The 21,333-nt window shown below is 42.6% G+C and overlaps 1 protein-coding gene across 2 annotated transcripts in view; it reads left to right on the top strand.

Annotated features, from left to right (window-relative positions):
• The window catches only part of LOC148333035 (FRAS1-related extracellular matrix protein 2-like), a 71,239-nt gene that overhangs the window by 42,955 nt on the left and 6,951 nt on the right, over nt 1-21,333 (top strand). For both annotated transcript variants that reach the window (XM_088300666.1, XM_088300667.1), the window contains 12 exons: nt 6,815-6,964; nt 9,053-9,262; nt 9,360-9,557; nt 9,872-10,036; nt 10,213-10,395; nt 10,458-10,588; nt 11,539-11,694; nt 12,043-12,346; nt 13,694-13,825; nt 15,089-15,420; nt 20,755-20,947; nt 21,029-21,133. In XM_088300666.1, coding sequence (XP_088156792.1) covers nt 6,815-6,964; nt 9,053-9,262; nt 9,360-9,557; nt 9,872-10,036; nt 10,213-10,395; nt 10,458-10,588; nt 11,539-11,694; nt 12,043-12,346; nt 13,694-13,825; nt 15,089-15,420; nt 20,755-20,947; nt 21,029-21,133 — 2,259 coding nt within the window. The remainder of the gene's footprint in view (nt 1-6,814; nt 6,965-9,052; nt 9,263-9,359; nt 9,558-9,871; nt 10,037-10,212; nt 10,396-10,457; nt 10,589-11,538; nt 11,695-12,042; nt 12,347-13,693; nt 13,826-15,088; nt 15,421-20,754; nt 20,948-21,028; nt 21,134-21,333) is intronic.

Here is a 21,333-nt window from a genome sequence, read left to right on the forward strand (position 1 = left end):
ATGCAAATGTAGATCGTCCTGACTTTTGTTTTACTCTTTGACATCTTTAGGTCACTGCTGCTCTAATGATTGACATGCGAGGCACTCCGATGATTGCGCAATCATTCAGTGTATGTGCAAGTCTTTTGTAAAAGTGCCGCAGCTTGAAAAATGCTCCACGTAGCACCTCCAGTGACAAGCCATTGTAGTCCATTGCTAAGCGTGTTAATATTTGGAAACGTGAAGCAGCTCCATTCAGAGAACGAAAAAAGCCACAGGGCATTTATGGATGCATGCGCTCACTTGCTATGCACAACTCGCAGTCTCGCCGACATGCCGCAAGTGCCGGCAGCGCAAAAAAAAAAAACAGTGCCAATATTTGCCTTTCGCTTAACGCCACCATTTGCGTGCAAGTCTACCGTGTTGATAAGTTTGCGCACGCCAACGAGCGGCGCGGCGTTTGCTTTCCTCGCGCCTCGTTTTTTTTCCCGCTAACTAGCACACCTTCACCCAGCGCGAGTCTGAAATTAAAATCGGATTTGTTTGGCACTGGCGGCGTGGCCCGGCAACTGAGATTTGTGGCTTCCAGGGAAGTTTCCTCTGGCGTGAAAGGTGGCACATTTGTTGTCTGCGGGAAAACAAAGCGGCAAATGAACAAAGGGAACCGGCGCCGCCTCGAGTCTGTCACTCGGAATATAATTGTCATCGGGGCGGCGCGGCGGCTGATTTGCGACTTCGCCTGCGCCGCAAAACAAAACGTGGGATGTTTGCACTCTGATTGTGACGCGACACGATCGCACCTCGTTTGTGTTTCCCAAAAACTTGAAACCGCTCCTCCCTACATTTGCATATCTTAAGGCCTCCGACTTTACTCTCGGCGCGATGTAGACTGCGCAGATTTGGCTGGGATGGGGATTAAAGGAGCCCCGCGGATCATTACGGCTCTCTCAGGGTAATCCACATATTCGATCCGAGGAGGCACAAGGACACTGTGAAGTGGAGAGGCAAAGAAAGTCAAGTCAAAGGAAAAACATGAAGAGGGAGCCATCTATGCGTCTCCAAAGAGCACGCAAGGGCACAAAAAAGGCCAAAGGGAAGAGAAAAGATGATCATGTCATTAGCAAGAAGTGACATTTGTGTGTGTGCGTGAGGGTCACGCAAAGTACATACGGTGCGCATTTGAGACGATCGCGCGTATGCACAAATGTCTTTGTAATATATAAATGTTTATTTAATGTGTATCATTTTAAAAAAGCGCTTTTTTACAGCTCCATCGTTTGTCTGTCTCTTTAAGAAAACTGAACAATATCAAAAACATGGCAAGACAAATGTTTGTGACCAGCCAATATTCATTTCTAGAACAAAGGGGTGAAATGGTGCAGACCTTTTCCAAAATAAAAACTCCTAAACTTGACTTACTTTAAAAGCCTCTTCCGTAGTGCGTGTGACTCGAGGTGAAAAAGCAAACAGGCAGCCCACTGCTGACCGGCGGGACAATCCGCTTCTGCAAGCGAGGCCACGAGCACGGCAGAGAGACAAAGAGAGTCAGAAGTGTGCTGCAGCGAGCCAAAAAAACATCTTGAAAGTTAAAAAATGGGCGTGGCCGATGCCGATAATTGGCAAAATGCCAAATATCGGAATCTGTCTGTCACTAATATTTAGATATATAATTTGACAATAAAGGGCATTCTGATTGTGATTTTTGCTCATCGTCTCGATCAGTATGGCTCAAATCCTTCCTCACCTTGACTGTGTTTGCCTCAGTCGACCTTCTGCTGCGTCTTCCAAACTAACATTCCGCCCAGTGCCGTTATCGACAGCCTCTAAAGCATTAGCTGCTGTCTTGGCAGCAAAAGTTTACAAGCGGGCCGCTCGGATGGACCGCCATCCTTGGAATGAGGCTTGTTTGCGCTCCCAGCCGCAGACGGGCCATCTGCACTTTCAAGCTCCTTAAAGCAGTTCCTCTGCAGACTTGCCCTTTCTTGCGCAGGGAATTACTCTTTTGATATCGCCTCTGCATCCGGATATGTGTGCTTAGCTGCTGTCAGAACGCTCGTAGAACAAGACACCACTTGCGGAATTTATCGTCCGCTCGCTAGTTAATTCTGCTCCGGGTTGGGAAGGTATCATTATGACTTGTTATACACGGAGTGTGTGTGTGTGTGTGTGTGTCTTTGCAGGAGGTTCTGGATGGGTACGAATTGCACACTGTTATTATTCTCTCCCCTTCATTTTGCAACCAGATGTCCAAAGCACTTAAACGTACCGACCCGTTTTCAATAAAAACTCAATCGTTCTTATCGAGACACAAGCAAAAGACTCGGCGAAGGCAAAATTGCTCCCGACTTATTCAAATAAAGAATTGAGTGAAGACTCACGACTGAAAAGTTTCTTGCCCGTACTTTGTTTGAATAAATCGATAAGCGACGGATGACGAGCAAAGACGACCGCAGTTAAGACAAAAGTCAAATTGAGTTTTCTGCAATTTTTTTTTTAAGGCCTTTTCATTTCAGGTTTTGGGGTAACATTTTTTTCACTTTACAGCTTTCACCATAAACTATCAACACAACCCAAGTTAACCGAAGTTCCGACTTGCTCCACACGTTAGAAGCGGCGATTTATGGTCAGTGCTTGGCGGGTTTAAAAGCTGATTCAAACCAGAGACGGTGATAAATGAGCACCGGTTTGATCGATACGATGCAGCTTGCTTTTAAAAACCCGAGTGCCTCGTTGTCATCGAGAGTTTACGTTACCTGAGCAATCTTAGCGGAGCGCGCAGTGGGCAGGGGAGCCTCCGTCGGGCTTCAATTGAATCTCACCATTGCAAAAGCCACTTAGCGCCGCGAGGGTGTCACGGAAAGTTCAAGTGGATTCAAGCAGCCAGTCCACAAGCCCTCTGGGGATGAATGCATGCCTGCTTTCCCCTTTATTCATGTCCGCACGGATGCGGCAGGAGAATTATTTCCTGTCAAAATGTTATTCATCCACATTAGTGAACGTAATTGCAGTTGAAAGTCACCGATAACCGTAAAATTGATTGTGAACCGTCCTCGTGTCGTTTGTAATTGACCAGAGCAGATTTTTGTCTTTAGATTTGGTGAAGCAGCATGCGGTTGATGGCCCAACGTTACTCAAGTCAAAGTTTGGATCTTGATTGTTTAGTGCAGGGGGTGTCAACCTCAAATACGCAGTGGGTCGAAAAGTAAAACTTGAACAAAGCCGCCGGCCAGCATTTGATTTTTTAAAATCAATATACTGTATTTTCCGCACCCGTATATAAGCCGACGTTTTCTATGTAAAAAAGAGTTGTTTACTGCATGTACAGAACATTTTGTACTGTGAATGCCCATGAAAGGTCCATAAACAGATTGTTAAAAGAGTGCCTTTTAACACGGCAACAACTTTGCTCAATAAACAGAAAAGACCCAAGAGAAAACAAAAAAAAATGGAGATTTATTAAGCGTATTTTCTGAGCTATAAAGCGCCCCTAGTGGTGAAGGAAAAATCCACAAAAAAGCTGCACCGTTGTATGAGCCGCACGGTTCAAAATCGAGGCAAAAAGTAGTGGCTTATCGTCTGCAAAATACGGTAAATGCTGATTTTAAAAAAAATAATAATTATTGAAGATTAATTTATAATAATGCAATACAATGTTTCGTTTTTAAATGACCATTATCTGTTGAATGTTACTATAATCATATAGAATGTCAAATGTTATAGGAGTCATTTGGTATAGCCTCGCGGACCCAATATAATTACACGGTGGGCCAAATTTGGCCCGCGAGCCAGATTTGGACACCCTTGGTTTAGTGTGAGAGTGACTTCGTCTTTCTTGTTCATCATTCTACGTCGGCTCTTGGAAGGATAAATAAAAGAACAATAAGAATAGAAGCGGATGCTTTCCTGAAGTTGTTTTTAGAATTAATGAACACTTCTGGCATCATTTGCACCCTCGCCTGGAGATCTAAAAGGCGGATAATCCGCGTTCACATTCAGGTAACGGGAGCCGCTGTGCAGGTTTACCTTTCACTTAATGAGTCGCGCCTCTTTGAAGCTACCCGCCGTCGCTGCCGCGCCGATAAAGCGCGCCGAGCTCCCTGCCTGAGTCTGCTACATGATCTGATTACGCCCGATGTTGGCGAGCGGATGCAGGCAGCCAAAACCATCTTTGTGGGGGGAAAGCAATCTGGCACCTGTCACAACTCTTGATGCGGAGCTCATTGTCCTGCCAAGCTTGCAGGGACAGGGACAGACGCTCGCGCAACTCTCTTTTTTTTTTTTTTTGTCCTTTTGTGGGCCCTTTCGGGATCACGTCAGGCGCGCAGATGGTGCAACTTGAAAGTGGAAATGCCAAGGATTTACCTTGAATGTCTCCATTACGTCTTAGGAGGAAAGAAGTTTTCATAAATGGATGCGAAAGTGGCCTCCGTCCAGACGTCCATATCAAAGGCGCAAAGCAACTTTTTTTTTTGTTTGGCACTAATTAAAATGTCAATTTTCAATAAGACGTCCCCTTTCGATTGATTTTTAACATGATGAGTAAAACATAAAGGCTGTTCTCAACCTTACTTTCGATGACGAGCAGCAATTATGAATTTGCGCGTCGTCTATTAGCAAACTACGCTAGTCGCTAAGGTGGTAGTAAAGCCATAGAATTTAGAATTTAGAATTTAGAAATCCCTTTATTGTCATTGTACTCAAGTGTGCAACGAGATTAGAGGGCTCCCCTCTCCAGTGCAATACAACAATAATACAGACAAATATATAAATTAGATAAATAAATAAGAGAGTGCAATGGAATTTAGTACTGAATAGTGTACTTGCAGCATTGAAAATATTTCTATGAAACATACTTGCAGGCCACAAACAATCGGAAGTATTTCATGCCTGTTCGTAACCTCTATGGCTTGTTGTCCACCGAGGTTATGATTGGTTTGAGTTTTTTATGAGATTTAGCTTTATTTGGTGTTGAATTATTGTTGTTTTATGGTTGGCCCGATTTTTTTTCTTTTTTTTTTAATGCTCTTTTTTAGTTAATTTTTTGTGGGGTTTTTTGTGTGTGTGTCTGTTGCAGAGTGAGAACTGTACAAAAAATACCCTTTAAAAATGTTTATTCAGTTAGGACAAATTAACAACAAATGTTTCTACGAGGTGAACCAAAATCATGAGCAAAAGTTATCAACTAGAGCCCTCGAGCAAAAAATTTTTAAAAAAGTGTAAATTGTGTGAGATGGCGGCGCTCCATTTTTTTTTCTAAACTGTGAATTTGAAAAAAAAAAAAGCAGAATGAAAACGGCAAGTATTTCTGTTTTCTGTTGAAAAGTCATCCTCTTGAATCCTGTTTTTTACACCTACAGGTCACGATGGCCGCCGCTTCATTTTGTATATTGTGAGGTGAAAAGTTTGTTTGTTTGTAAAAACAGAGATCTGATTACTGTTCCACATTTTTGAAGTGTTGCTCTCTCTTAATTCTACGTGTTTCAATGAGTTTTTACTTTTTTTTCCCAAGTGTGTTTAAAGACCTTAAAAAGTGCCATAAATGCTTTCAAAACCCACTTTGGGAATATTGAAATGGACTCTTTCTATCTTATTTGATTTATTGCGGTGATGGACGTGGAGATGAAACGTATTTGTTTGAAAAGCCCTTCAAAGTCCATAAATATGAAAAAGCCCAAGTCGGGCATTAACTGCCTTCGCGCGCCACCTTTCCTTCTGCCGCTGTGCAAACGATTTCCTTGCGCGCTGCTCAGAACCTGGAAAGTAGCGCGTCGGCGTGCTTCAACAAAGAACGCAATCCTCTCTGTGACTGCTTCCTCCTGACAGTTATCGCCCATGTTTGGCAAAATTATTATCTCTTTATTTCCTACTTGTGCTTGGCTTCCCTCAGATAACCTAATCTTCACGCGGCCGCTGTCGTATTTTATTCAACACTCTCTCCTCCCACAGCACCCTTATCCCACTCATCCCCCCCCGCCCCCCCCCCCCCTGGCCCCCCTCTGCTCAACCCCACTCGCCGCACACACATTGCCACCGGTGAAGTAGCCTCTCCAAGGTGCTCAGTGCCATTGTCATGGAAACAACAACTCTGCCCATGGCCGCCGCCGCCGCCGTTCATTTCATTGTGTTCATTGCCACGTCTTTGGTGGCGGCCTCCTCCAATTTGTCATGGCGGCGATGCAAGCGTGCATTTCATAACCAGACTGGAACACATGGGCTTTGTTCTTTGTGGCGGCATATTGGCGAGCAGACGACGCCCAGCAGTTTGGGCCAGTAGAACCGTTTCAGATGGAAGACACGCGCCGACGCCAATAGTGGAGCTCGTCGGACGAGTCGGTTAAGCTCGCCACGGTGCGCTTGGGAAGGGAAAAGACGCATCTGGCTTGCGTGTGCCGTGACATCACGTGAAACTCAACACTGAATTCAAAACACTGTTGCATGCGCTGCCCACTATCCATGAGCGACTTTTTATTTTTCATTTATTTATTTTTGTGTCTACCAAATTACTCATCAGGTTGCTACGGCAACACTCAATTGTCCAAATGGCTCAAATAATTGGACCTAAAAAGTACGTGTCGGTGATGTCGTGACATTTTTGATGCCGGCAGATATCAACCTCCCCACGCAATCGTGATTTCAGGAAGCAAGACAAACATATTTCAAATGCTGCAATTACCGTGTGCATTCCCTTCATTTCTCCTGTAATCAGCGACATTCTTACGCAGCGTGTTGCTTGTTTTTGCCCGATTCAGACGTTGTTGTCTGGCAGTCAAGAGAAGATTACAGCATGGAACCCATCCTGATGTGTTTCCGTGTTTTTTTTTTTCTTTTTTTGCAGCCCCCGTCTTCTACTTTGGCGACACCAACTACCACGTGGATGAGAGCGACGGCTTCGTGGAGGTGCAGGTGTGGAGGACGGGCAGCGACCTGTCCATAGCCGGGACCGTCACGGTGCGCTCCCGAAAGACGGATCCGGTCTCGGCGGAGGGTACGTGTCCTCGCAGGTTTTTGCTTTAGTGCCGAGAGGTAAACAATAGACTCCAGTTGCCCCCCCCCCCGCCCCCCTTTTGTGTCCGAGGTGGTCTTCAGGCTGGATATGCGGGGGTGACTGACCTGTGGAATGTCAACAAAACTCAAGGCTCTGTTTTAGGCCCTTTTCCTTTTTCGGATATGCATCCTTTTGTGACAATAACGCCGGTTTGATTGAAGACGACGCTTCTGGATTTCCTTTCCGATTGTTGCTTTGCACTTAAAGTTTGAGTTGCTGTCTCCTCCAGCGTATTCTCACAGCGTCTTTTATCTCATCCCTCCGGGCTCTTATTCCTCCCCCGCCGTCGCCTTCTCTTGCTCAGACTCCCTCGACTACATCTTAACCTCGCGAGTAACTAACCGTCTAATCGTATGCAAAGGCTCACTTGCTCACTTTTGGGTCGGAATTACATGAGGAAAGCCCGCGGGCGGAGGCCGGCCTCAGATGAACCGGCTCTTCAAAGTGAGCGGGTCAATGAGTCTATTTGCAGGGCAACAGGTGGCGCTATAATTTGGAGTTGGGAAAGCTAAGATAAAAAAAAACAAAAAACAAAAGCAGAAACTCCAGGGATCACCAACCCTTTTCAAATCTGTTTAATGTGAAGAACTACAAGTTTCCTACACACTTCTGAAATGACAATGACTTTTTTTTCAATTATTTAATTTTTTTTACATCCGTTACAGACATCGGATTAACGTGATTATTTAAAAAAAAAAATGACAAAAGTGTTTTTCACAGGACAGCGATGATATGTTATTATTATTTAATGGTATCGTTTCTGCAACCCCTGGTAGCACATCTATTACTACAGTGCCCCTAATGGCGCTCGGCGGTACTTTCATTGCTTTCATTGATCAAGAACGAATTTGAATGGGATATGAAGCCACTAATTATGTTAAAGATTTTTCAAAATAATTTTCAACGATGATTTAGCATCGTCAGAAACACAATTTGCATTGTTTTATTTCTCGACATTTGAAATGATCAGTACTACGAGAAGTCCAAGGAAATCACAACGTCACATCACCGGTGAGCTACTTTTTCACCCCGGACATAAAAGAACCGCTAAAACTGAGTTTGTTTACAAACCAAATTTTTTCCCATTTGGAAAGTATTTCAAACAAATACTTGAAATTGTCTCCATCTTAAAAGCGGCACAAATTGACTCTAAAAGCAACGTTTGGAAGTGCAGTTGCAAGGTCACGTTCACATCATGTGAGTTAAGCCCACAAAATGCCCAACCGCGTTTTGCTTTTGTGTAAATAGGAACACATTTAAGGACATTTGAAATAAAACTCCTCACAGGGAATTTTCCAATCAATTCTCAAATAGCATGCCATAAAATGAGAAATCAACATTTAATGACATATAAAAGCTTAACTAAAAAAAAAAGAAGCTTAATCCCTCTGAACCGTGTGAATTAATATGCTATAAATATCCCAATGATCTTTAATTTTTTTGACTCCCAAGCAGATGACAAATAATGAAGTCGTTTGCATGTACGCATCCTTTCATCGTGTCCTCTGCTTGACATTCATGAATGAATTAGAACTACGGGAGGGCCTCGTTTGCCATAAATGTTGCGTATAACGCACTTTCATCAACGCTGTAACGTGGTTCATCATTTGCGGGCCGGAATCTTTGGTCAAATGTTGCATGAAAATACACAATAGATACAGAAAACCGCAGAAATCTCTGCTTTCGTGTGATTGTTTTTTTTTTTTTTACACCACCCACAGGAATTGAAATCAAAAGCTGCTATTGACCACTGCTCACGCCCAGACAACTCACACGCAGACTTCCAAAAGTGCCATGATCATAAAATATTCCCAATATTTTTTTTTACAATTTTTGCTTGCATTTTCGGGTCGTGTGGTCAAATAAACTTGCAGTGTAGATAAAAAGTTCAAAAGTGCTTGCAGGGTAAAATTGAAACGTTAAAAATGGTCTCACGATGGAGATTTTTTTGTCGCGTATTTGTGGCGATGAATTACTCGACTGTTCATGTCACTCACGCCCCCCACACATTTCTTTGTTGGCGGACAGCTGGAGCGGATTACGTGGGGATCAGCCAAAATCTGGACTTTGCGCCGGGCGTCACCATGCAGACGTTGCGCGTGACCATCCTGGACGACCTGGGCCAGCCGGTGCTGGAGGGCCCCGAGAGGTTTGAGCTGGTACTGCAGATGCCCGTGAACGGCGTCCTCGGGGAACCCGGCAAGGCCGTCATCCTCATCAACGACTCCGTGTCAGACCGTGAGAGAGGAGCTTTAAATATGGATCCTACGTTGATGATTATTTATTCATGTGCCTTGTATTTTTTTGGGGGGTTTGTTTTGCCTTGGGGGCGCAGTGCCGATGGTGCAGTTCCGTGACGCCGTCTACGTGGGCAACGAGAAGTCGGGGCAGATATGGGCGACCGTGTACCGGAGCGGCGACATCGGCCACAAGTCCACGGTGCGATGCTACAGCCGGCAAGGGACGGCCCAGGTCATGATGGACTTCAACGAGAGGCCCAACACGGACGCCTCCATCGTCACCTTCCTGCCAGGTTGGCCGACAACGCCAAAAAATCGAATAAACTCCATTAGGGACGCTTAAGAAAATGAAGATACTTCTGCTCAAGTTTGATGAATGGAGTCAGAATCATTTATTTATGTAATAATATGCTTATTGCAACTGGACCTTATTATATGACGAGGATGAAAATGTTTTAATTCAAATTTTGTGTTTCATCAGTTGTACGTTTCAACTTGATCTGTGGAAATTGGGAGGCAAAATTTATGTCTTAGCGCAAGACAAAAAAAAAAAAAAAGCTTTCTAATAATGTGAAAATAATATGAAAGCGTCTGTGTATTTCCTCAGGGGAGGTGGAGAAGCCTTGCGTCCTGGACTTGGTTGATGACACGGAGCACGAGGAAGACGAGGAGCTGCGTCTCGTGCTCGGAAGCCCGAAAAGCGATTCTCCCTTCGGCGCATCCATCGGACGCCAGAACGAAACACTCATCAGGATCAAAGACCACGCTGACAGTAAGTTGGATCAGATTCTTTCCTGATCGCGTGTTGGCATCAGCTTGAGGTCACGTGACCACGGGGGAAGCAAATCCCTTTGTGCTTATACACGTCCGGAAGCGGCTCAAAATGTTACCGACTCGACGTCATCTATGCGTTGATTTCTAGTCGTACTCTGTGCTTTCCTTCCTCAGAGTCCGTCATCAAATTCGGCGAGACCAAATTCAGCGTGAATGAACCCAAAGAACGCGGCCAAGTGTCCGTGGCGCGAATCTCCGTGCTGCGCGTGGGAGACCCGTCCAAGGTGTCCGTCGTCCGAGTCCACACCAAAGATGGATCGGCCACCTCGGGGGAAGACTACCATCCCATATCCGAGGGTGAGTGACGGGAGGATCGGGCGGGGACGAGCTCTTCGATGGATGTGCTTTTCTCTCCACAGAGCTCGTGTTCAGAGAAGGTGACTCGGTGCGCTACGTGGAGGTGGAGGTTTTATACGACGGCGTCCGAGAGATGCGGGAGGCCTTCACCGTGCACCTGAAGCCAGATGAGAACATGGTGGCGGAGACGCAGGTGGAGCAAATTGTAGTTTGGGCAATTTGTTCATGAGGTCGAGCATCTGGAACCACATTGCGCTTGCGTTCACGTGCATATACAATTATATTGGAATATATGACACAATCGTGATGTTTTTTAAATCAATTGAAAAATTTGCTTAATTTAAAAAATAAATCACTAAATAAAGAAATGCAAATTCCAATGTTTAATTTTTATTTTCAGAAATAATATAATAAATAAAATAAATACAATTAAATAATATAAATAAAATAAAATAATTTGCTCAATAAAATGTGGGCTGAATCAGCCCCCAAAAATAACACAACGCAAATGTTAAAGGTGATTTTCTTGAAAAAAAAACAAAAAAACGGCAGTATATATTTCACCCTACTAATTAACAATGTATTTTTTTTTTTTCAGTATTGACGGGATCAATGACACTTTTAGTTGAATAATGAATTGAATCGGAATAACTGAATCATTGTTTAAAAGAAAATAATCCAAACACAATTAATTGAATCCTACTTTGATCAATCATGCGATCATTAATTTTTTTGGGGGGGTCTCTCAAACTTTAAAACAATCACGTTTTACCCGCAGCGTAACAATTTGAAAACATATCATTAAAAGTCTGCATTTTACAGAAGAATATATTAGAAAATGTCTTGAAATGGCTTCACCGTAGCTTATATCATTAAACCGTGGAAGGAACGCGGCGAATCCCAATTCCCAGACTTCGGGCAATGAGACTGAGCAGAATGAGAGCAGCGGTGTGTTTGTGTACATGAATAATACATACATGTGCACAAGTGAATGGTAAAGTGTACATGAAGAGATCATTTGTATGCAGAAGAGAACGTGAACAGCAGGAAAGATTCCAGTCGGCGCCGCCGTCGGTCCAATTGCCTTTTAGCACTCAATGTATCGTGCTCAACCTCGCTTGTTTGGTTTTTTTTCCTCACCAGTCGACCAAAGCCATCATCTACATCGAGGAGAGCAACAGCATGGCGGATGTCACCTTCCCGTCGGTGCCGAGGGTGCTTTCGTTGCTTCGTTACGACGACGTGGACAAGCACGGCAGCGCTCTCCCTGTGGCCGGCTACCCCGTCGTTTGTGTCACCGTACGTCTCGCGTCCGTTATCATCTCAGGAACACTTTCATCATCTTGATCAAATCATTCAGAAAAGCGACTCAACTGAAACGATAACAAAATATTACTCCAAATGTTTTTTTTCTTTCTATTTTTTTTTTAAATACCGTATTTTCCGGACTATAAGGTGCACATGTGTATAAGCCGGCACTTTCCCAAAATCCAAATGTCAAACTTAACTGACAACTCAAAGCTACTTTATGACATCTTAGCCCCAAAAAAAGCCAATTCCAATTTCATTTCATTCTGTTTTCTTGCACGTGCTTAAATAAGTCTGTCGGATGAGTTTGAATTTTGATATTTTTTCTTCTTGCCACAGGCGTGTAACCTGAAATACGCGGACTACGACAAAACGGGCTCCATCTGCGCGAGCGAGAACATCAACAACACTCTGACACGCTACCGCTGGCTCGTCAGCGCCCCCAAGGGCCCGGACGGCGTCACGGGCCCGATGCGCGAGGTGGACTTCGACACCTTCTTCACCTCATCCAAGCTCATCACGCTGGACTCGGTCTACTTCCGGGCGGGCTCCCGGGTGCAGTGCGCCGCCCGGGCCGTCAACTCGGACGGCGACGAGGGGCTGGAGCTCAGCAGCCCCGTGGTGACCATCAGCATGGACGACGGTGAGTGCGGCCCATCCTTCCTTTTCGTTACCTTTGTAAAATCTGGATTTCATTTATCGGAATGCCTCAGTGTTCTTTCTGTTCATTTTACACACAAAAAATGTTAACTGCCTATTTTTATTTTAATGCTCACATTGATGTTATCACTAAAAAGAAAACACACAAATGTGTTATAAGTGGGCAAATTTGATTTTTTATTTATTAGTTTTGGCTTTGAGTTCAAGATAGATAACATCCAATTATTGATGGCATAATTTTAAAAAATCTGTTAAAATAATGTTTTTATTATTTTTCTTATTCTTGGTAGAATACCTTAAGTGAGGTGATAGAGTTTGGTTCAAATCAATAAAAATAAAAACATAACACTGGAAAAAAAATGGTCGTGGTTGCAGAAAATAAAATCAGTTGGATCCAGAATTTTTTTTAAAAGAAAATTTTAATTCTACTTAAAAAAAATTATTTGTATCTAGATCATTTCATTTTATGTAACCAGTAGACAAAATCAAATTGCGTAAATTAAACATTTTCTATTTTTCAGCAAATGAGCTAAAAAAGATTTATTTTTATAGAATGAAATTTCAAAAAATCATACAGCTATGTTGATGCCATTACTTTTCTATCAACCAGCTAGATTTAGAAAGACAGAAAAGAAAATCAAATCTACGTTGTTTAACAAAATCCGTGTTTTTTATCACAGACAAAACATATTAATCACTTTGGTCAGAAATTGCCAAAATAATTTTGTTTGGAATCCATTCATTAATGATGTCCTAAAACATTAAAATTCAAGAATTAAAAAAGAAAAAAATAATTAGAGTTGGTTTTGATTGCCTTGGTGTTCTGGCATGTAATTACATATTTACGACATGATTAAAAAAAAATGGCAACTTATTATTTTTTGGGATGTGCATCAGATCATATTTCTTTTGTGTATCCGGTAGATATAATATCAATCCATACTAGTATTTCAAAGTCTAGCCTGGATGTGATTCTCAGTATTTGGCAGCATTTTCAAATTAAAATCCCACTGAACACGTTCTACATGCCAAAATTCTTCTTTTAATCTTCTGCTGCTTACGAAGGATCTAATTACATTTGCTATCATGAAAAAAAACCAAAATCAAATGTGGCTCCGGGTGGTCTCGGTTTCCCTTCTTTCAGGTATTTCATTGGCGTTTACTTTTTGCCGTGATTCAGCGAGTCATCTTGTTTGTTATGCAAATGCCACCGCGCGACGAGCAGCTGCCGTCGCCGCTCTGGCAGCCCAAAATCATTTCTTTGCAGTGGAAAGGACTTTTTTTGGTGAGCTAACTAAACGTTTGATGTTTGTTTACGGCCGGGCGGCAGGCATGTGCCAGCCTCGCGTGGTGGGCACGGTGGGGGCTGAGCCCTTCTCTGCCAAGCTGCGCTACACTGGAGCCGAGGACCCCGACCATCCCAATCTCATCAAACTGACTGTCACCATGCCTCACATTGATGGTAAGGTCACAAACGAGACACGATTAGGTTTGTTTGCTCTTTTGTTTTCTTCTCAATTTAACTATTCCGAGGCATTTAAGAACCAGTTTTGGACGAATTAACTCATTTACTGCCATTGACGGCTAAAGACGTCAAAAATATTTATTTTTTTTACTTGGCTGGTAGTGAAATTGGATCATTTCCTACGTCACACCCGATGACTGGAGCAGATCCATCCATGTGGCGCATGCAGCGGAACTTTTTAATGATGTCACAGTTCATCAAAAATTCTGAGCAAATCACTCAAAAACACATTTTTGATAGGAAGCTAGCAAAAAAAAAAGAAAAAACGGAGAAAGTTTTCCCCCCGGAGATGATCCATAGCAACAGGGATTAAGCTGAGCAGAATTCTACTTTAGGCCATAAAGCGGCGGTGTGAGATCCTGGTTAAAGTAACCTACTTTGAACTAAAAAGTCAAACTTATGGCATTTAAAAGTAGAGTCGTGGCTGCCGCACTTTATAGTTTGTTAGCTTCTGTACATTTTCACTGTGAATATTTGTAAATCACTTTGGGCACCCTCCGTTTGGTGTGGATCAATGTTTTATTTGTTTTGGAGTTTTTATTTTCAGTTAGTTTTTATTTCGGGTTGACTTTTGCTCTTTTTCTTTTAAATTGTTTTTTTTTTTTTGATTAGTTAGATTTTATTCATTTTCACTTTCAAAAATGATTTGACAGTTTTTTGTTTTAATACATTGAGTATTTGTTGAGCGCGAGATAAGAAAAATTGGTCACTAAGTATTGTGTAATAATAATAATATAAATAAAAATGAAAAATTAAATTCTAATTCATACAACTTTTTTACCTTTGTTGAAATAAATACTGAATTTAAAATCAAGACAGAAAGCTCATCTATGACATTAATTTACAAAGACAAAATCAAAATTAGTTTTAGAAATGTCAGATTTTGTTTCTGTTATTTTTGTATTTTTTTTAAGATTTTTTCTTTTTATTTTGTTTCATCAACAAAAAGTTTTTTCAATTTTACTTTCAGTTGTGTCATTTCTGTTAATCACAAAAACGACAGTGTCGGTCCAGCGCAATTTACAGTCAGTGGATTCCATTTACCATTTCGATCCAATCGGATTCTTCACGTGCGCTGTAGTGAGAGCTGCAAAAGATGCAAATCAATTCGGAACCCGTTTGCTGATGTCAACGGGAATAGCCTAATTGGATCTGGGATCCGATTTCCGTATGCACGCAATTAAAAAGTCCCTTTTCCAGGTATGCTGCCTGTGGTGTCCACCCGCGCCTTGTCCAACTTTGAGCTCACCCTCAGCCCGGACGGCACCCGCGTGGGCAACCATCGCTGCTCCAACCTGCTGGACTCCTCGGAAGTCAAGACGCGCCACGGCTTCCTCACCGACGCCACCAGGAACCCGCAGGTGATCGGCGAGACGGCGCCGTACCAGTACAGCGCCGCGCTGAGGGGCGCCGGCACGCTGCGCTTCTACCGGAACCTCAACCTGGAGGCGTGCTTGTGGGAGTTCACCAGTTATTACGACATGTCCGAGCTGCTCAGCGACTGCGGCGGAACCATCGGCACTGATGGACAGGTAAGCAGCCCCTCCCTCCGCTGACACCCGAGTCACCTTTGATCCCCGTTTGTCATCTCCAGACTTAAGAACTGATTGGATCAGAGAGCAGGAATGTTGACTCCACAGTGACGGGGGCTTGAGTTTGAGAAATCATGTTTGGGCGTATTCACATGAGGCTACTGGTTCTCTCAATTTTTATATAAAAAAAAAAAAAGTACTGAGCTTTCCAAGTAACACCAAAATAATAATTATTAATTAAAAGAAAATGTGGCAGGGTATTATGAAGGGGGCCTTAATAATAACATTTTTATTTTTATTTTTTTTTAACATTGTTCAAACATTTACCTGTACCTCGGCAGTACCAAGGGATTGAAAAAACTAATAACATTTCTGATTTAAAGTGCCACAACAACATTGAAAAGCAGTTAAAAACAGAGTTAAAGAAATTTAAAAACTAAAGAAAAAAAATCATGAATGAGCATTCAGTGCAAGAACAAGATTTTCGAAAACAAACTTTGAAAGATCTTCATGGGAATTGTGCAGCGTGGTATTTTATGGGATTTTACGAAAATTTTACCTAAATAAATGTGTTTTATTTTTATTTTTTATTTTCTTTTATAATGCCACTTTGCAATGTAGAAAAGAACAAGACTCGGAAAATCCTGTAGAAGTGGAATAAATTTGTGTATGAGTTTAATACCTCCCACCAGAGATTCGCGATAACAGCCACCTTGCACTGCTACTCAAATAAACACGACAAGTAGAAGTGAAGCAAAGTGAAATGGCCGAGCATGAGTACACCCGAAATCATTTACAAGCTTATTAAAAGTGGGAGTGTTGTTTTTGAAGACTTCAACTTAAACAGCCTGCACAGGACTCGGCCATTCATAATCTTGTTTAACGTCTGCAGTGATGACAAAGCCCACGCTCGGCGTCCATCATCTCCCGCCAGGAGCGCTTATTTGTCTTGTCCGTATTGGCAAGTTTGTAAGCTCGTAAAAAAAATAAAAAAAAATAAAAAGGGGGGGGAGAGAGAAAAAATATATTTCTCAAAAGCAAGCTCCTTTTCCACGAGTCTGCGGCAGCTGAGTTGCGCATCGCCGTCACTCCCCCGCCACCTGGTCACCTCGCCGCCTCGCTCCCAACAAAGCCGAGAAGATTGAAAGAGGGATTTAAAGTTCCGCCGTAAATTTTAGTGCGTCTTTAACAGCTAGCAATCTGCTTCCACCCCGTTCCAAGTCCAGCTGATTTCAGGACGCTGCGCGAACGGCCCACGTCCACTTAGCTTTGATGACTCACGCACAATTTATGGTGAGCACATGTGACGATTATCCGTCCGATTTGAGACGTCGATTGTGATGCGAGCGACTCCCTCGAAAAGTGAAAATCATATGCGGGTGAAAATACATTTTGATGATCAACGTCATTCGGTACAGCCGGCGATGCTGCCTTTCAACGCTATGAGTTAGGCTGTGCGGGTTTTTGGGTTAGTCCTCGAAACCTGAATCGGGTTCTAAGATCTAGTTTCTGCCTTTTGTTCAGTCTCATTCGATAAACTAAGTTAATAGTTTTAACACGGGCCGTGCAATTAATCGAAATTCCATTACGAATATCACACTCAACAATTTCAAAATTGCCATAATTGTAAAAAAAAAAAAAAAGATTATTATATATACATATTTCTACTAACCACTGTTAATTAGTATTAATTTTATAATCTAATATTACAGAGAGCATACTTGAGTTTATTTAATTTATTAGAATTTAATTAGAACAAAATCCATTGAAATTGTTTGTGTAAACGCCAATGCACTACATTTGTTTATACAAGGAAACCATATTTGAATTTATGCTTTTTGGGGGTTTTATTTCAAAATAACGACAAATTTTCAAATGTTTGGTCCAAAAGGAACTTACGTAATTATAATGATTTGGAAGAATTTGTTTTTATTTTTTCATGTTTTGACATTTACCTGTTTTTTTTTTCCCCAAAAAAGGAAACGATCGTTTGAATAGTCGTGATTTTAATTCTTACCTAAATAATCGTAATGAATATTTTTTTTTCATAATCAAGCAGCCCTAGTATTAACATGCTTGGTAAATATCGTAAGATGTCGTATGTCGTCCGCCGGGATTAATTGTCGCTCTCGACCACCAGTTCCCTTTTGTAAATTCCGAATTTATGAAACAGCTCTTGTGTTGGATCGCGTTATCGTAGCGTGCAATATTTCCCCGGAATGTTGCGGCATCCGATATGATCTCGGATCAATAAAGTCTGTGCAGGACTTTAGCACATATGATGTACATAATCCATTTTCTGTGCTTACATTGCCGGCAGCACGTCGCTTGTTTATTTAGAAGCCGTTATCAATACCATAAATAAGATGTGCCACTGCGCTCCTTGAATTATTAATCTTTCGAGTCGAGCCGCTGAAGTTGCCCTTGGTCTTTGTCCGCCTTCGTCAAAGAAATCTCACTGGTGGACTCGGATGTGCCGAAAAGCGGAGGTGGGAGTAAATCTCCCAATATTATTATTTTTTCCCGCCATGACGTCAACACGTACGTGGATGGCAGAAGACGGGCAAACAAATGGCAGAGCGAATGACAAAACAAGATCAAAGACTTGAATGATGATTTTTTTTTTTTTGACACTTAGCGTCGCTTCGACGCGTCATTTGAATGTGTCACGCGTCCGTCGAAAACAAGATGTCACGTTAAGTCAATTACTTGGAAGCCGACCTGAATCGCAATTTATATTTGAACAGGTAAACTGATTAAAAAAAAAAAAAAAGACTTAATTAACGTTTGTCGAAGGACTCGCTAATGAATTGCCTTTTTTTTTTTGTTGCTGGAATGAAAAGCTCAAATTTGCTCTTTCGACGCTGAAATGGAAAGTGTTCGACGAGCCTTGACGTCGTTCACAAAAACGTGACGGAGGTTTGATTCCCAGTCTGTCCCTTGAGAGGAAGTCTCACAACCTGCTTGGTTTACTGTATCCTCCTCAACCTGAATTCATTTGGATTTCTTATAAAGGAAAATTGAAAAAAAAAATCGAAATTGTCACCACAATTCCGAATTACCGTATTTTTCGGACTATACGCCGCAAATTTTTTCCTTGATTTTGAACCGTGCGGCATATTTGTGGATTTTTTTTCTTTCGCCACTAGGGGCGCTCTATAGTTCAGAAAATATATTTAAAAAATTCAAAAAGAGTTGCTGCGTCTTATAGTCCGCAAAATACCGTAATTATTTTCCCGTTCGGGTCAGTCGAAGCCACATGTTCTGAAGTATCTATCTGTTGTTTAAAAATATTATGAAAAGCTCTTTTTGAGTCCGTCTTGCATCATGCGTCTCGTGCCCCCCCCCACCACCTCTGCCAAAACGTCTCGTGACACCTCAAGGCAAAATCATGTGGAAAAAGAAGCAGTGGCCTTTGATTTGCGAGTGGAGCCCTGAGAGGCCAGACGGGCTAATGGAGGCCTGGCCCGCTCCAGGTGTCATGTCAGTACTTAGCAGGAGCCGCAGGAATCCATTAAGGCCCAGCAGGTCGTGTCAGGAGGATGAATATAAACGCATGATGCGCCGTGCACGGCGGGCGCCCGGAGGCTCGCCTGAGCGCGCTCACCCGACCGGCGTGCCGACATGCCGACACGCCGGCACATGTGCGGCAGGTCAGAGAGGTGCAGATACTTTGTTATTAGAGCCTCGCGTGTCGGAACACGTCGGGCCAAACGTGTGCATTTTGAACTTTTAACACGCGCGTTGCGGAGAATGTTTGCGCGCGCACGCAAACTAGCGATGTGACGCGTGATGATGAAGCGAGCGTTGAAAAATACGAGCCAAGATGCAACAGAAAATAATTCTCAAATAAGGCAACACATCAAAAGAAAAGGGAAAAAAAGCTCATCGACGGAATAAACTGAGAAATAGAAACAAAGGAGGAAAATTAATAAAGAAATAAAGAAAAATGGATTTTCAGACAATGCCAAGAAATTGATTTTGTTCCTGTTTTTGATCTTCTGGCAAATTAATCACTAATTAATAAATCTGCCAATAATTGCCGTGAATGTTTGAAGCACTCATTCGTAGCTCGGTCATCATCAGCATGTTTGAAAAGACGCCCAAGCGATGACGGTGGTTGCTCAGGGCCCAGTTCGTCTTCTTTGTGCAAAGTCTGTCTCCGTGAAAGCCGCCGGGGGTGGGCGGCCTGGCCAAGGAAGCGAGCGCTGCAGTGCTGAAGATGACCTTTTGGGGGACTTGCTGTTTTGTTGATTTTCTTTGGAACAAGACTTTTTCACTGTACTGCATCGTTAAACATCATTTGGACAAAACTAGGGCAGTGTAATGACGTAGCCGGTAACTTTTATTTAGAAGACACCAAAAAGATCTCCACCAGTGACCCGACAAAAAACCAATCACGTGATGCATTATTCATTGGAAAATAAGGAAAAAACCAAACCAGTAAATTTTTTTAGTTTGATTAAAAAATGTAAATGAATCCGTTTGATTCACAGAAAAGGGAATAGCATTCTCATCCCAGCTTTTTTTTTCTTTTTTCCGAAGCACCTCATAGCTGCCCGTTGCTCAATTAAGGCCATCGGATGCTCCAAATGGGTTGCCAAGGGCTACACTTAATGAGGCAGCAGTTTGTTTGTTTGTTTGTTTTTTCATGCCGGCAGTGTTCAAAACTCCCTCGCCACATCTGTTTCACTTGGTGTTTATTGAACTGACTTTATTCGTCTTTTCCGGCCTGATTATTGTCGCGTTGCTAGAGTAAATATTTAGCTGTTGTTTCTCCGAGCTGCCTTCCATTTGTGTTGTCTAAAGTCAGCCAAATTCTGGCAGGAGATGCAGCTCTGAAGTTTGGAATGAGAATGAAAGAGCCATGACGTGGGATCCCTCAAGGGTCAATCCCTGAACCCTTTTTTGTTCAGACTGGAGAATGCGACCCTTGGTTTTGTCACGGTCTTAAACAAACAAATAATAAAGAATGAATAAACAATTAATTTTAGTCATTTAAAAGCATTTTGAAAATCATTTGAAATAAGCTACTTGTATTTCTTTATTTTCCTTTTAAAGGTCTTCAACTCTTTTGTTTGTGTATTTTGCACTTTTACTGATGCAAGCGCATTTTCTACGAAATACGTTGGGAAAATAAAGCTGCCTTGCTTTGCCTTCAAAGCTTGTGGGAGTGGTAAAAAAATATATGAAAACAATTACACATGATCTCTCCATATTGCGGAGAGTGCGTCTTGAACGTCTCCCTAAAGAAAATTGAGATTCATATTTTTCTTGAACATTGAAATCCAGACTTTGTTGGCGTGTGTGATTTATTTATTTTTCTCATGTCAGGTATTAAACCTGGTCCAGTCGTACGTGACGCTGCGGGTGCCGCTCCACGTGTCCTACGTGTTCCACTCGCCCGTGGGGGCCGGCGGCTGGCAGCACTTTGACCTCCAGTCCGAGCTGAGGCTGACTTTCGTGTACGACACGGCCATCCTGTGGAGGGACGGCGTCGGCAGTCCGCCGGAGGCGGAGCTCCAAGGTAGGTGATGGGATTGTGCTGAATGTTCACAATTCTAAGGAGAGGAAACAACATCTGTGCGTTGCGTCCCGTCTTTTGCAGGCGCTCTCTTCCCGACCAGCATGCGCATTAACGAGCAGGGACGCCTGGTGGTCAACTTCCGCACGGAAGCTCGTTTTCGAGGCCTGTTCGTCTCCAGGCATCCTGGTAGGTTGCTTCAGCGTCGGATGCGGGGCTTTCCGAACGACAGTCTGAGGACCATTTGTGGCCTGAGGCTTATCGTTAGTTTCATTGTAAAGTTGCATTGATGTCGTGTTTTTTTTTTTTTTTGCAAGTATCAGAAATGAAAGAAAAAGACAACTTCAACAAAACATCTCTGTTATTCGTAAGTCGCGCCTTATAATTGT

The sequence above is a fragment of the Idiotropiscis lumnitzeri genome, chromosome 7 (assembly GCF_059441095.1).
Source record: "Idiotropiscis lumnitzeri isolate Australia: NSW breed Sydney's pygmy pipehorse chromosome 7, RoL_Ilum_1.0, whole genome shotgun sequence".
Classification (NCBI taxonomy): Eukaryota; Metazoa; Chordata; class Actinopteri; order Syngnathiformes; family Syngnathidae; genus Idiotropiscis; species Idiotropiscis lumnitzeri.